The sequence below is a fragment of the Gossypium raimondii genome, chromosome 2, assembly GCF_025698545.1.
Source record: "Gossypium raimondii isolate GPD5lz chromosome 2, ASM2569854v1, whole genome shotgun sequence".
Taxonomy (NCBI): Eukaryota; Viridiplantae; Streptophyta; class Magnoliopsida; order Malvales; family Malvaceae; genus Gossypium; species Gossypium raimondii.
This window is the reverse complement of record NC_068566.1, coordinates 1,735,294-1,747,971: the sequence shown is the minus strand read 5'-3', so window position 1 is coordinate 1,747,971 and position 12,678 is coordinate 1,735,294. Positions and strand designations below refer to the sequence as shown.

The 12,678-nt window shown below is 32.8% G+C and overlaps 2 protein-coding genes across 3 annotated transcripts; both read left to right on the top strand.

Annotated features, from left to right (window-relative positions):
- The first annotated feature begins 71 nt into the window (after positions 1 to 71).
- On the top strand, positions 72 to 4,905 carry LOC105787604 (uncharacterized). 2 transcript variants are annotated; one of them, XM_012614079.2, is made up of 12 exons: positions 72 to 502; positions 630 to 731; positions 1,665 to 1,745; positions 1,824 to 1,933; positions 2,044 to 2,179; positions 2,336 to 2,434; positions 2,818 to 2,905; positions 2,998 to 3,359; positions 3,460 to 3,618; positions 3,735 to 3,932; positions 4,029 to 4,355; positions 4,516 to 4,905. In XM_012614079.2, the coding sequence occupies exons 1-12, from the start codon at positions 248 to 250 to the stop codon at positions 4,606 to 4,608; spliced, it is 2,010 nt and encodes a 669-aa protein (XP_012469533.1). In that variant the 5' UTR covers positions 72 to 247; the 3' UTR covers positions 4,609 to 4,905. The 2 variants fall into 2 exon arrangements, with proteins under 2 accessions (XP_012469533.1, XP_012469532.1); XM_012614078.2 differs by having other exon boundaries at positions 2,998 to 3,380.
- A 4,015-nt stretch (positions 4,906 to 8,920) lies between these two features.
- LOC105787601 (uncharacterized) lies at positions 8,921 to 12,156 on the top strand. The gene is made up of 6 exons (XM_012614077.2): positions 8,921 to 9,310; positions 9,713 to 9,951; positions 10,060 to 10,318; positions 11,033 to 11,212; positions 11,331 to 11,486; positions 11,614 to 12,156. The coding sequence occupies exons 1-6, from the start codon at positions 9,281 to 9,283 to the stop codon at positions 11,779 to 11,781; spliced, it is 1,032 nt and encodes a 343-aa protein (XP_012469531.1). The 5' UTR covers positions 8,921 to 9,280; the 3' UTR covers positions 11,782 to 12,156.
- The last annotated feature ends 522 nt before the right edge of the window (positions 12,157 to 12,678 follow it).

Here is a 12,678-nt window from a genome sequence, read left to right as displayed (position 1 = left end):
CTATGTAATCCCCAAATTCCATCTTTTTTCCTTTTTTCTTTTTACCTCTTATCGCCGCCTCTATTGCTTTTCGGGGGAATTTCTGCTTTCCCCATCTCAAAATAAAAACACGATTTTCTTCTTCTTCTTTTTTTCCCTAGAAAAAACTGGACAAAGAATTTACATTTTGCACGTTCCTTCGTCATTTTTTTACTTTTATTTTCTTTCTCCTCTCAGAAACTTTCTCGAGAAAATTTTAGCCAAACACATGGACTCTTGGCCTGTTAACTGGGAAGCACTCGACGCTCTCATCATCGATTTCGCCAAATCAGAGAACTTGATCGAGGACTCTTCGCCACCTTCTTCTCCTTCTCTTACCTCTTCTTATCATTCGAGGTTAATCATTCGTCAGATCAGACGGTCATTAGAGGTCGGTAACATTGATGCTGCCATTGATATCCTCCGAGTTCACGCTCCTTTTGTCCTGGAAGATCACCGCCTTCTCTTTCGATTGCAGAAACTGGTTAAATCTCCTAGTCTTCTCTATTTTTCTTTTTAAATTAACAGAAATGTGCTTAGGTGGAATTAGTTCTTTTGTTTTTGGAGTTGAATTTTATATCGTTGATTGCATATTTTTTTCCCTTTTGAAGAAATTTATTGAGTTGTTGAGGAAAGGAACGAGGGACGATCGTATCTTCGCGATTGATTACTTAAGGAAGTCTCTTGCTCCTTGTGCTCTTAATGCCTATCCGGTAACGTTACCTTCTTCTTTTAGTAAATTTTCTTCGTTCTGATAATTACTGTTTGATTATGGAATTTGAAATCGTATTAATGACTACTATTTGGACACTGGTGATACTAATTTTTTAATTGCGGAACCTTGAATTAGTATTATCATTCTTTCTTCTTCTTCTTCTTTTGAATTAATGTAATGAAAATAGTCCAAAATGTAGTTTGTAATAAAATTTATGGAAATGAATTAGTTGATTTTGGAGAAATTCTGGAGAATAGGAGTTACGAGTTTTCATTAATAATCGGCATCTCATGTAACTCAAGTGCTTGTGTCGTTCCAACCTGCTTAATCTGGGTTGAAAAGTTGTGATTGTGTTATTCTTTTAGATTAGGGATTGTTATTTGGTATAGGGAAATTATGGATAAAGAGGCATGGTGACTACTGTGCTGTTATTATATATTGAAAATTCCTTTCGTAAGTGACATCTACTAATCATTAAAGAGAAGCCTTTCTTCTAATAGTTATGCTAAACTGTTTTCCTGTCACCTTATAAGTTTATGTTTTACTGAATGAATCGAGTTTTGGAGGCTTAAGTCTCCTAAACCTTTAGACAATGGACTTCCGAGTGTCTATGTTATTGACCATACGGAATGTGCATATGTTTGTAAAAGTTACTATATACTTGGTGCTCCTAGACTTGGTTGTTGTGTCACTGACCCAAAAACTGTTGGTTTTTGCCATCCTATGGGTTAAAGAGATCCAAATCTGGTCATTTTGTTACTATTCGACTTCCGTAACTTCTCTTTGGGTGATTTTTGCAGTTTAACCACTGCTTGTGGTGTCATTTTTTGGAATAGATGTAATGCTTCTAAAAATACCTAGAAAACAATTAATTCAGCTCAGGTATATTCTGTTAAAATGAGGTTGCTGATAGATTTCTGCATCTGTATAGGAAGCGTATGAGGAATTCAAGCATGTTCTTCTTGCCTTTATATATGACAAAGATGATCAAACTTCCCCTGTAGCAAATGAGGTGAGTTGGAATTAGGTCTTCTAAACAACTTTTTGTATGATTTCTGAATAAAAGGAATCTTGTGATTTATGTGTACAGTGGGCTGAGAAGAGGAGGTATGAGATTGCTGGATTAGTGTCTTCTGTTTTAAGAGCTCATTTCCATGCATACAGTCCCATCTTTTCAATGGCATTGAGATATCTGATGAGGTATTACTACGACTTCCGATAGATACAATTTCATGGAGTACTTCCGTTGTGATTTGTGCTCATTTGTATTGATTCTGATTAATTTGCAATGATTTCCCTGCTTCTTTCAGCATACATAAAGTATTTTGCTTTAGACAAGGAATTGTATCACCCATTTCATATCTTACTGAGAGATTGTTGCTGGAGGAACGTGACTTCCCTGCATTACCTCCAGAGAGTTTGTATGAGGCACAAGTGTTTGATGAGGTGTGGATTTTTCCTAGCTATTGTGTTTTTAGATGTTTCTTGGGGTTAAAATGAGTCATATATTAGTCTGGGTTGATGCATGAATTTGCAGTGCTATGTGTTTATTTGTTAGATCATATGGATGCCTCAGAGTTATGTGTTGATTTTGAAATTCAGGTGGATATACAAGCCCTTGCACATGCTGTAGAGCTTACAAGACAAGGAGCTATTGATAGCTTGAGATTTGCTAAGGGTGATCTGTTTCAGGCATTTCAGGTTGTTGAAACATTTACCTATCTAATGTCTCCCTCCCCCAAATACCTTATTTTTGAAAGCTGAGGCTTTTTCGTTGTCTCTACTAAAATTAATACTGTTTCATTTTAACTCAGATATGAATGTCAAAATATTTCATGGGATAAAAGTTAGAAAATGCACTTAAATTTGGTTTTAACTTCAAATATGGAGATGGCAAAATGTGCCTCACTTTTAGTCATTGTCTATTTAATATCTTCAGATTCACACTGGACATGATGGTGTCTACTTAATATTCCAAATGCTAAAGATCTCTCACATGCATCACTTAACTTTCTGGTCCAGGCCTAGAGTCCCTAATTCGTGTTTTTGGGTTGTTGGTTGATTCATCATGACTTTTCTTGCAGAATGAAATATGTCGAATGAGATTGAATGATGCCATGCTTGATGAACTTGTTCGTGAGTATTGTGTTTACAGGGGAATTGTGGAACCTGGTATGTTCTTTCACCCAGTGAAACTCTTAACATCAAATTCCTTTTACTATTTCTTTCTTTATACGAATGTTGATCAACTTGTTCTTTCCTAGGAATGCAAACCTCATCTGAATCTTTGAAAGTTAATCCACCAGAGTCTGGGTGTTGTTCATCACTAGACTCTTCCATTGATGTGGATCATAGCACTGCTAAGCATTCAAATAGTGAAACTTCTGCTACCACTGATCTGAGTAGCATGCAAGGAATTGATGTTGAATTACGCTTTGCTTCTGAGCCCACCAACAACCTCGAAGATTGTAGTCCCAGCGGGTCACATCAGTCTGAAAGTTCAAGTCTCTTGAGAAACAGAAGCAAGGGGGCTGGTGAAAGAAGTAAGCGTAAGCGATGGAGGGGAAGACATGATGATCTTGATTTTATTTCTGGTGTTCATTTTAATCGAGACGGAAAACAAGAGGTTAGCACTACTATATCAAAGGTACAACAGTTATATTTTGGACTTCTTGTTTATATTTTTATGATGATTGATAGATAATAGCATAATATTTATTATGCAGGGAGTGGAATGTACCAGTGCAGAAGATAAATATGAAATTGTTCTGCAGATGAAGGAACTAGCTAGCAGAGGAATGGCTGCTGAGGTTGTGGAGGAAATTAGTACATTGGATCCTGACTTCTTTGTACAAAATCCTGTTTTGCTGTTCCAACTCAAACAGGTTAGTTGAGTTCATTCTGGCAATGGCTTTGTTAATTAAAAATTCTGGGTAAAATTTCTGTCTAAATTGTCCATAAAACGCAGAGAATGTTAGCTTGACCGTTCTGTTTGTTTTAGGTTGAATTTCTGAAACTGGTTGGATTGGGTGATCATTCTGGTGCTCTAAGGGTAGCATGCTCCCATTTAGGCCCCTTAGCCGCTCGTGACCCCAATTTACTGAAGCCTTTGAAGGAGACTTTATTATCACTGCTTCGTCCAAATGAAGAAGCACTTGTGACAGGCTTGCCTTTACATGCTCTTGCAACTTCACTTCAGGTACATTAAAATTTGAAACTCTCCCAATCCATATACAAATATTTTCATGTTCTGTACTCTTGCAACGTAAGTATTCGGTTTTCTATCTTGGTTTAGGTTGCTTTCGGGAAGAGGCTCGGTATTGAGGAGCCTCAGCTGATGAGGATAATGAGAGCAACGCTTCACACACACTCTGAATGGTTCAAACTTCAGATGTGTAAAGATCGGTTTGAAAGCCTTCTGAGAATCGATTCTTTGAAGGAAAATAATACTCCCGTGTTAACTTCCTTGGCCACATCAAAGTCAAATATTGATAGTTGCAGCCTCGGATCTTCACAAGCTACTATCTCTTCAACTACCGGTGTATCAGATGACAGCAGCAGTCCAAATCAAGCATCATCACAAGATGCTATTTGTGACGAGAATGCAATACTTAAAGTAATGGTAAGTTAACAATATCCCTATGCATCTAATTCGCTCGACATTTAACATGCATGTTTTAGGTAAATAAAGCATGAAATGTAACAAATATTAAAGTCGTTCACAGTAAGATGGTAAACAATAAGTAATATGCTGATATTATGGGAGTTTTGGGTATATGCAGGAATTTCTGGCATTGCCAAGGGCTGATGCAATCCATCTTCTTGCACAATACAACGGAAATGCTGAGACAGTAATACAGCAAATATTTGCATAGATATTTTTGCATGTAATTTAAAACACGGTAATGGTAAGATATCTGATTATTTTTTGAGAAATAATTTTATTTTATTTAATTGATATATCGGTTGTATATAAATAATGCAAATTAAAAGCTGATCAAGTGCATTTAGTTTGCATCTCTTAGCGGGGAAAAAAGGGGTTCATCGTGTGATTGGATTCGGAAAAGTAATTTTAGATCTTTTTGGAATAAATTTGTGATCATTAAACAATATTTTGGTTTATAACATCCAAACCAAAAAGCCAAATCGAATGTCAAGGTTGGATTCATCAATTCAAAGTCTGTTTTTAAAATGTTATAATTTTATTTTCTGTTTATTATTATGAACACATTTATTTTTATGCTCAGTACAATTTTTGTGAATAGGAGAGGTCTGGAATCTAGATTAGCATTAAAGAAAGCCTATACATCTGTATGAGAAGGGCCTGAAGGCCTATTATACTTGGTACTCAATTTATTTATATATTCTGAGAGAATCTTTTATATAAAATATATTTTTAAAAGTGTATAATTATGAATATATGTTTTAAGTAAAATCAATTCACTACGAAAAATTTGAATAAAAATCAGATTATACTCGAACAATTTACTAGGTATAAAGAAATTGAATATCTACACATGCTAAATATATACGACTTCAACCTGTAGTTGATATCCTCCAAAGGAATAATTAGAAGTACACATGATGCTGGATTTTGTATAATTTAGAAAATCACAACCCAAAAAATTGTCACAATTAGAAGTGCTCACACCAAAATTTCGCTTGTTCTTTTGATCATAAAATTGACCTCAAAATAAGCTGTTATATCATACATGGAATTAAAGAAGTAAGAAATTATTGTACTATGTCCAAAAACAATAATGGTACTGTTTTTTTTTCTCTTTCTAAGCAAAAATTTTATGAAAAAAAATGATGTCTACAAATCCAACTTGTCTCTCTTTTTTGTGCACAGAAAATAGAAGTACTACATTCCACCGACACAAACAAACAACCATCAAACATATTTTTTCTTTTCATTTTTAATTTATTTTAACATCAAACTACGAAAAAACATGTCTCAGAGGCTATAAATTTCAATACAATTTTCCATAGTCATACCAAAATAATGCTTTAATTAAACCTGTTTTATCTTAAACCATCTTATTAATAACCCCCAAAGCTAAAAGCCCAAACCCAACCATGGCCTAAAACCGAAAAAGAAAAAAAGAAAGACCTCCATTATCGATTATGTTTGGTCCTTAATTAATAATGATTTTCCCCTCAAAAAATGTATATATAAATGTTAAAAAGTTTATATACAGCGTGGGGTTCACGTATGCAGACATCTAATAATATCTAACCTTTAGCAATGTAATATATAATATACAGTGCTTCGTGATTATTATGGATTCTTGTCGAAACTTCAATTCCAAGCAAAAAAGGGTTGAAAAGCACATTGAAAAGGATAGGTTGTGAAAGGAGACCACGCTAACTTTTTTGGCTACCATATAGTTTTTTTTGAAGGGAGTTACCATATAGTTAAGAGTATTAGTTTTTATTAAATACGATAATGGGTTACGGTTGGATTCGAGTTGGGTTGATGTTAAAATTTAGGTTCGGACTTAGAAAATAAATTTAAATTTTGCCTAATAAGCTCGATTCAGATAAGAAAATGTTAAACTTGACCTTGACCGAGTTCACCCATATTTAAAAAATTATATTATTTTTATATAAAAATAAATTTAAAAATATAATACATTAAAATAAATGTTTCCTAACAAATTGAAAATACATTAAAAAAATTTTGGTACTTAAATAACACTAAGATAATTGCAACATAACAAGCATAACAATAAAACAAAGATATATAATATCTAAACAATAACAATAAAATAGTAGAAATATAACAGCAAAATGGTAGCAAAACAACAGCAAAATGGTAGCAAAACAACAGCATGACATTTTTTTTTAAGTAGATTTGGGTCGTGCAGGGCAAAAGAACTTATTCGAGGCCTGATCCGTTTAAAAAATGGGTCTTATTTTTTTGTCTAAGTCCATTTTTCAAGTTTGCATTTTTGTACAAATCCTTTCACTTTTCAAATGGGACTTTGGACTTGGACAAATAACCCGACTTAGGATTAGATTTAGTACTTATTCATTCATGATAAAAATATATTCACATGTACACATTATATTTAAAAGAAATTACTAAAATAAAAGTTTACTAACATTTTAAATACTCGAACCTAAATAAATTTTATGAGTAAATATTTCTTGACCATTAAACTAGACACGAGAGTTTCACTTGAATTTTGCATAGTGGATTGATGGAGCTGGCTATAAAGACTTATGGGATTTAATCTATTATACTTTTTCAAGTCAATAATTATTGTTTTCTTTCAAAACCCTTTTACTTTTCTACATATTCGGCCAAGAATCACTTTTATGTTCCGAGAGTTGTATGTTGATATGTTCATGAAATTTAAGTTGTCCTCTGATTTTTAGGGTTTAGGTTATTAATTTAATTATAAAACATATTAATATAAAAATATATATTTTAATATTTTATTATTTAAATAGTAAAATATGTTTTTAGTAATAAAGTCAGATTAAATTCATGATTTTTAAAACAAATTAAGTTAGGACATTTAATCCATGGATATTGTAGTGAATGATTTTTATTATTTAAATTTTGTTGATATTGCTAGTCGTTCATCATATCTTCATTTAAACAAAGATAAAAAAATGGAAATCATGAGCATTTTATCTTCATGAATGATCAAAAACTCTTTTTATTTTTATGGAAAACCTGAAGAACAACTCATTATTGTTAATAATGGCCATTCCATTCCATGCGTGACGCCAATACCCATATATCTATATATAAAAAGGCTTTTGACATTTGACATAGCTGGATTGGATAGCTTTATTACCCTGGATTGTTGCCAATGATTTTGATGAACTTGTTGGTGGTTCCTTTGTTAGTTATAATGTCACTTAAACACTTGCTTTTAACATTTTCTCATATATAATTTTATATTCGATTAATATGGGTATTTTTGTTAATATAGAAGGACGTGGGTTTGAGTGTGCTGAAGCGCATTATCCTTTTATTTATGAGTTGGGATTCAAATTTCTTATTTATATTCTAAAACTTTGAAAATATAGCCTTTGCTAGCAATAGGATAAGGATAAATCCAAGATTAATGTCATTGTTTTTAAAAAAAGTATATAATTCAATTATAATAAATGATTTTATTCAGGCTTATAAGAACTATATATATTTGTTTAAGTCAAAATGAAAATTTGTTAAGTCAGTATTATAATAAAAGAAGGATGACCTAAGTTTTAATATTCAACTTGCAAATGGGTTGAGACATCTTTGTTAATGAGTGCAGTTTATCTATCATGATTTAAGTAAAATACCAATTGATCTTAAATTATTATTGATTAAATTCGGTTTACTATACTTACAGTTTTAAATTTAGTGTTTATATTTTAATTTGACATAATCATTCATTGGTTATTTTAATTAAAATACCGAAGTAATTTCCCTTTCAAACATAAAAATCCATATTGGTATAATGATTTAAAATGAGTGTTTTAAAGGAAAATAAAACTCATGTTAGCATGGTAATCAGAATAGTTAATGATGTAGTCATTTAAATTAACTAATAACGTTACAAAGGTAGAATGACTAAATTATGTTAAATTAAAATATACATACTAAATTTTAAACTTAATCATAGTAGAGGACTAAAACTACAATTTAAGGAATTATTATTACATTTTGAACTATGTGAGAAGATAATTTAAAAAAGATATGAAACACCATTTAAGAAGAAGTCTATTAATTGACTAATTAGTTGCTTGTAACAAGGACTCACATAAAATAATAAGCAAAGACATGAACAAACCACAAACTAATTCCAACAAAATTGGTCCTTCTTTGAAGCATTCAAAGATTGGGAAAAAAGTTTCCACTAAATCACAAATATGGTAAAATAAAATCAATAATCAAAAAATAAAAAGTCAAAGTCACAAACCCTTTAATAAATGAGAAAAAATTATATGAAATTGTAATTTCACATCATCTATATCTCTTTAAAATTCTAATTTATTATTCTTTTATTAGAAATGAATAAAGATAATTTCTTTTCTCTTAATAAATTCATGTGTTTATATAATATTTTTTTTCATATTTACATAAAATTATTTTTATATATTTTGGGAGCATCCACTTGACACAGGCGTAAGACCGCGTGCTTTGCTTTAGATTCGAGTTTCGTGCTGTTCATATGAGGGGGGCCTTAACAAGATTCTGGCATTTGTCCTTTGTCGTACAATAATTTTGCCATTAACAATTTAATTACACGTTAATGAATATTTGTTCAACTCTTTAAACCAATTTTTTTGAGTGATAAACCAGTGAAACGACACAGCTGTTTCGCTTTCATGTCATTGTTTTCCACGAGGCAAAAGAAAAAAGAAAGCTTAACAAGGATTTCACTTCTCCTTGGCTTCTTCTTTGGGTTTAGCTTTTCTTTGGGGTTTCTTTAGTAACTGAGAATCCAAAGGAAAAATAAATCCTTCAGCTTTCTGATTATATATATACGTACACATACTCTTTTTTCTTTTCTAATTGCTTCAAGTTCTGCAAAAACAACAATGGCTGAGTATATCTGTGTATTTAACAAGGTACCCTTGATTTTCACTTCATTTTTTTAAAAATTTTTTTTTCCATGTTGGTTTAGTGATCTGGTTTCTGTTTTTGTGAAAAAAAATTGGGGTTTTTTTTTTTTGTAATGCTTAAAAAAGACTCAATCTTTTTTTTTTTAAATGGCACTGGGATGTGTTGGTTGCTGTTAAAAGCTCAAATTTTATTTTGAAGAATATGTTAATATTTCAATATATTGATGGGTTTGAACTTTAAAAGGTTAATGCTTTATTTTCCTCTTTGTATGTTTGGATCTGGGTTTTCTTTTCACTTGTTTTTTATTCTCTCATGTATCTGTTAATTACTAAATTAGCTACTGTTTTAACTTTACTCTTTGGTTTTTGTGATAATTTGGGTTATTTTTGCTCTCTTTTCCAATGCAGGATACGCTACTTATAAAGCCATCTAAGAAATCTCCATTGTTCTTAAGGACAATAGTTTTATTATTTGCCATGGTATGTGGTATATATATCTGTACAGTCTGTATTAAGCAGATAAGTACTACTGTAACCAAGATGAATATTCAAGTCATTCAGAGTCCATCTCCAGATTCTAACATCATTACACAATTGGAACCCCGAATTCCCACCTTGCATTATCCTAAACCCGAAACCTTTAGCAGGTGAGCTAAAAAAACCCCTTTTGTTTTGAATCTATTTTCTTTGTTTTGGTTTTGGGGTTTGGCCAAATTTGTTCAAGTTTTGCACTTTTGGTGTTGGTTGTTTGGTAGGGGTGAATGCTCGAAGAATCCGGTACGGTTCTTTGTCATATTGTCAATGCAAAGGTCGGGAAGTGGATGGTTCGAGACTTTGTTAAATAGTCATGTCAATGTAAGTTCAAATGGGGAGATATTCTCTTTACTGGAGAGGAGAAAAAATATTTCTAATATTGTACAAACTTTGGAGAAAGTTTACAATTTAGATTGGTTCACTAGTGCTTCCAAGAATGAGTGCTCTGCTGCTGTTGGCTTCAAGTGGATGTTGAATCAGGTAAAACAATGTAGTTTAATTTTCAATTATGATAGTGAAATTTTGTGGTTAGGATCGTATTTGGAACCATAGTGACTGTTATTAGTTCAACTCTAGTGTTCATTCTTGGCTCAAATGTCATATTAGCTGTTGTAAACTGCCTTAGAACCTTGAAATTTGATTCATGTAGATGGTAGCTTCATATTTTTCTTATTTTTAATGGATATGTTACTCGGACTCGGGTCTGAATGTGAGATATGGTCATTTTGAGCAAAATGAAGAGTCAGAGCATCATTGTTTGTTTGTCTTGGCCAAGTTATTTTATGATCATGCGAGAAAGTTATAGCTCCTTATCAAGTTGCCATAATTTTATTAGAAAGGATCAAAGCTAATAATCTATTTCGTATCAGCATGATGTTTGCACACTCGGCAGTTTTCTAGGATACTTTTGTGATGCTGTTTGGTCTGTCTTGTACATTTTCTCTGATCAATTAAAAAGTTCGATGGATTCCTTTCCTAGAAGTTGTTAGGGGATTTCAAGTAAAATCTTTAGGTTAAGGTGCCCTTTTCAGTTTTGCTTGCTTTGTATCAATTGAGAAAACTGATTTTCGTGTCTTCATATTCGATATGGTGATTAGCTGTAGTGCGACCAAGCAAGAGATGGCACAAATTATTTGCATTTCACTATCCGGTTGATGGTCAATAGCTAACTGCTTGATGTATTTTCTTATGCAGGGATTGGTTGAGCACCATAAAGAAATCGTAGAATACTTCAACCATCGAGGTGTTTCTGTGATTTTTCTCTTCCGAAAAAATTTGCTTCGAAGGATGGTTTCTGTGCTTGCAAATTCATACGATCGCTATGCTAAGCTATTAAATGGAACCCACAAGTCTCATGTTCATTCACAGCAAGAGGTCTCTGTCTGAACCCCACTGTTTCTCATTCTCCATGCTCTCGATCAGACTTGTTCATTCACAATTTTGCCTTTCCTTTGTCGAAAATCTTTAACTTATTGCTAGGCTCTTAATGTAGGCCACTGCTCTTTCGAGTTACAAGCCAATAATCAATTCTGCATCATTAATAAGTGATCTGAAAGAAATAGGATCGGCTGCTGTCAAGGCTTTAGAATACTTCAACAGCACCCGTCACTTGGTTTTGTACTACGAGGATCTTATCACGAACTGTACGGTAAGGATATTAGTAACCTTTCCCTGAATCTTTATCATATTTCATTCATTCACTGAGTATCTATCTAAATGGTATCTCTATGCAAAGCATTCTTTAACTCGTGTATTGGCTCTCATGCTTGCCGCAGAAACTAAAAGATGTTCAAGAGTTTCTAGGGATTCCACAGATGGAATTAACAAGTCGGCAGGTTAAGATACACAAAGGGCCATTATCGGATTTTGTGAAGAACTGGGATGATGTGAACAAGACACTAACCGGAACGGAGTATGAAAGTTTCCTCCGTGCTGACTACTAAGAATGAAAGGTGTGAATGTTGTCTTCAGCTAATTTTTATAACAGAAGCTGACCGGATGGACATTCAGCGTGTTTCCTATGGCTGCCCTGAATGAAGGCATGACGTTTCGAGTTTGAACATTCCGGCAAGAGTAAGGTGATCAATACCACCGCATTGAGCACTGTACCATTTATTTGGTTGGTTTGAATTTTGTTTGATCATATAGACAGCTTGTATATGTCAGCTAATTAAGAAAATAATAGGTGAATCAATTGTTCATATGCTTAAATAGCTATTTTAAATTTAAGTTTGTCCCTTGGTGGGTGCACATACCAAGTCCATTAAGATTTTAGTGACCTATGAAAATGGGTTGAGATTGGTTTTCAATTTTTCTAACTCAACTCTAACGTGGCATGTCATGTGGTACTGATTGATTATTTTATCAATTACGTTAATTTTAACTGTACAAATAGATGAAACTTTTAATAGAAAAGATTGATTTTCTTTTTGATTTAATGTATAGTGATTAATTTGCTCATTAAGTAAAAAGAAAATACAATCTCTATAGAGATTTCTATGATATTTTTACCTTGTTTCAATTTAGTTTCTCACAAAACCAATTTACAAAAAATTGAAAAATGCTAGTAAAAGTTTTAGACTGCACTTTTAGAATGCAAGGATAAACACTCCCTCAATAATATTTTTCCTAATCATCGTCATATTCTTGCTGTGAATCATACATAGTCTCCATTAGCAGTGGGTTCTGACCATATTTGGGCGTGATTAGTCTCCTCCAAAGCACCTTGGGTTCGGACTTCGGTGGCATATTTCTATATCCATTCGGCCGACATGGCTTTGGTGCGGGCCACAAGATCAGCCGCCCCAAGGCCACCATGTTTTGTTTTTTTGTTAGTGCAA

Excerpts from the sequence above, each read along its gene's own strand:
- LOC105787604 (XM_012614078.2), top strand. The coding sequence starts at position 248 with ATGGACTCTTGGCCTGTTAACTGGGAAGCACTCGACGCTCTCATCATC. Across the intron at positions 1,934-2,043 it reads GCATTGAGATATCTGATGAG|CATACATAAAGTATTTTGCT; the intron begins GTATTACTACGA and ends TGCTTCTTTCAG. Across the intron at positions 4,356-4,515 it reads ATGCAATACTTAAAGTAATG|GAATTTCTGGCATTGCCAAG; the intron begins GTAAGTTAACAA and ends GGGTATATGCAG.
- LOC105787601 (XM_012614077.2), top strand. The coding sequence starts at position 9,281 with ATGGCTGAGTATATCTGTGTATTTAACAAG. Across the intron at positions 9,311-9,712 it reads ATATCTGTGTATTTAACAAG|GATACGCTACTTATAAAGCC; the intron begins GTACCCTTGATT and ends TTTCCAATGCAG. Across the intron at positions 9,952-10,059 it reads AAACCCGAAACCTTTAGCAG|GGGTGAATGCTCGAAGAATC; the intron begins GTGAGCTAAAAA and ends GTTGTTTGGTAG.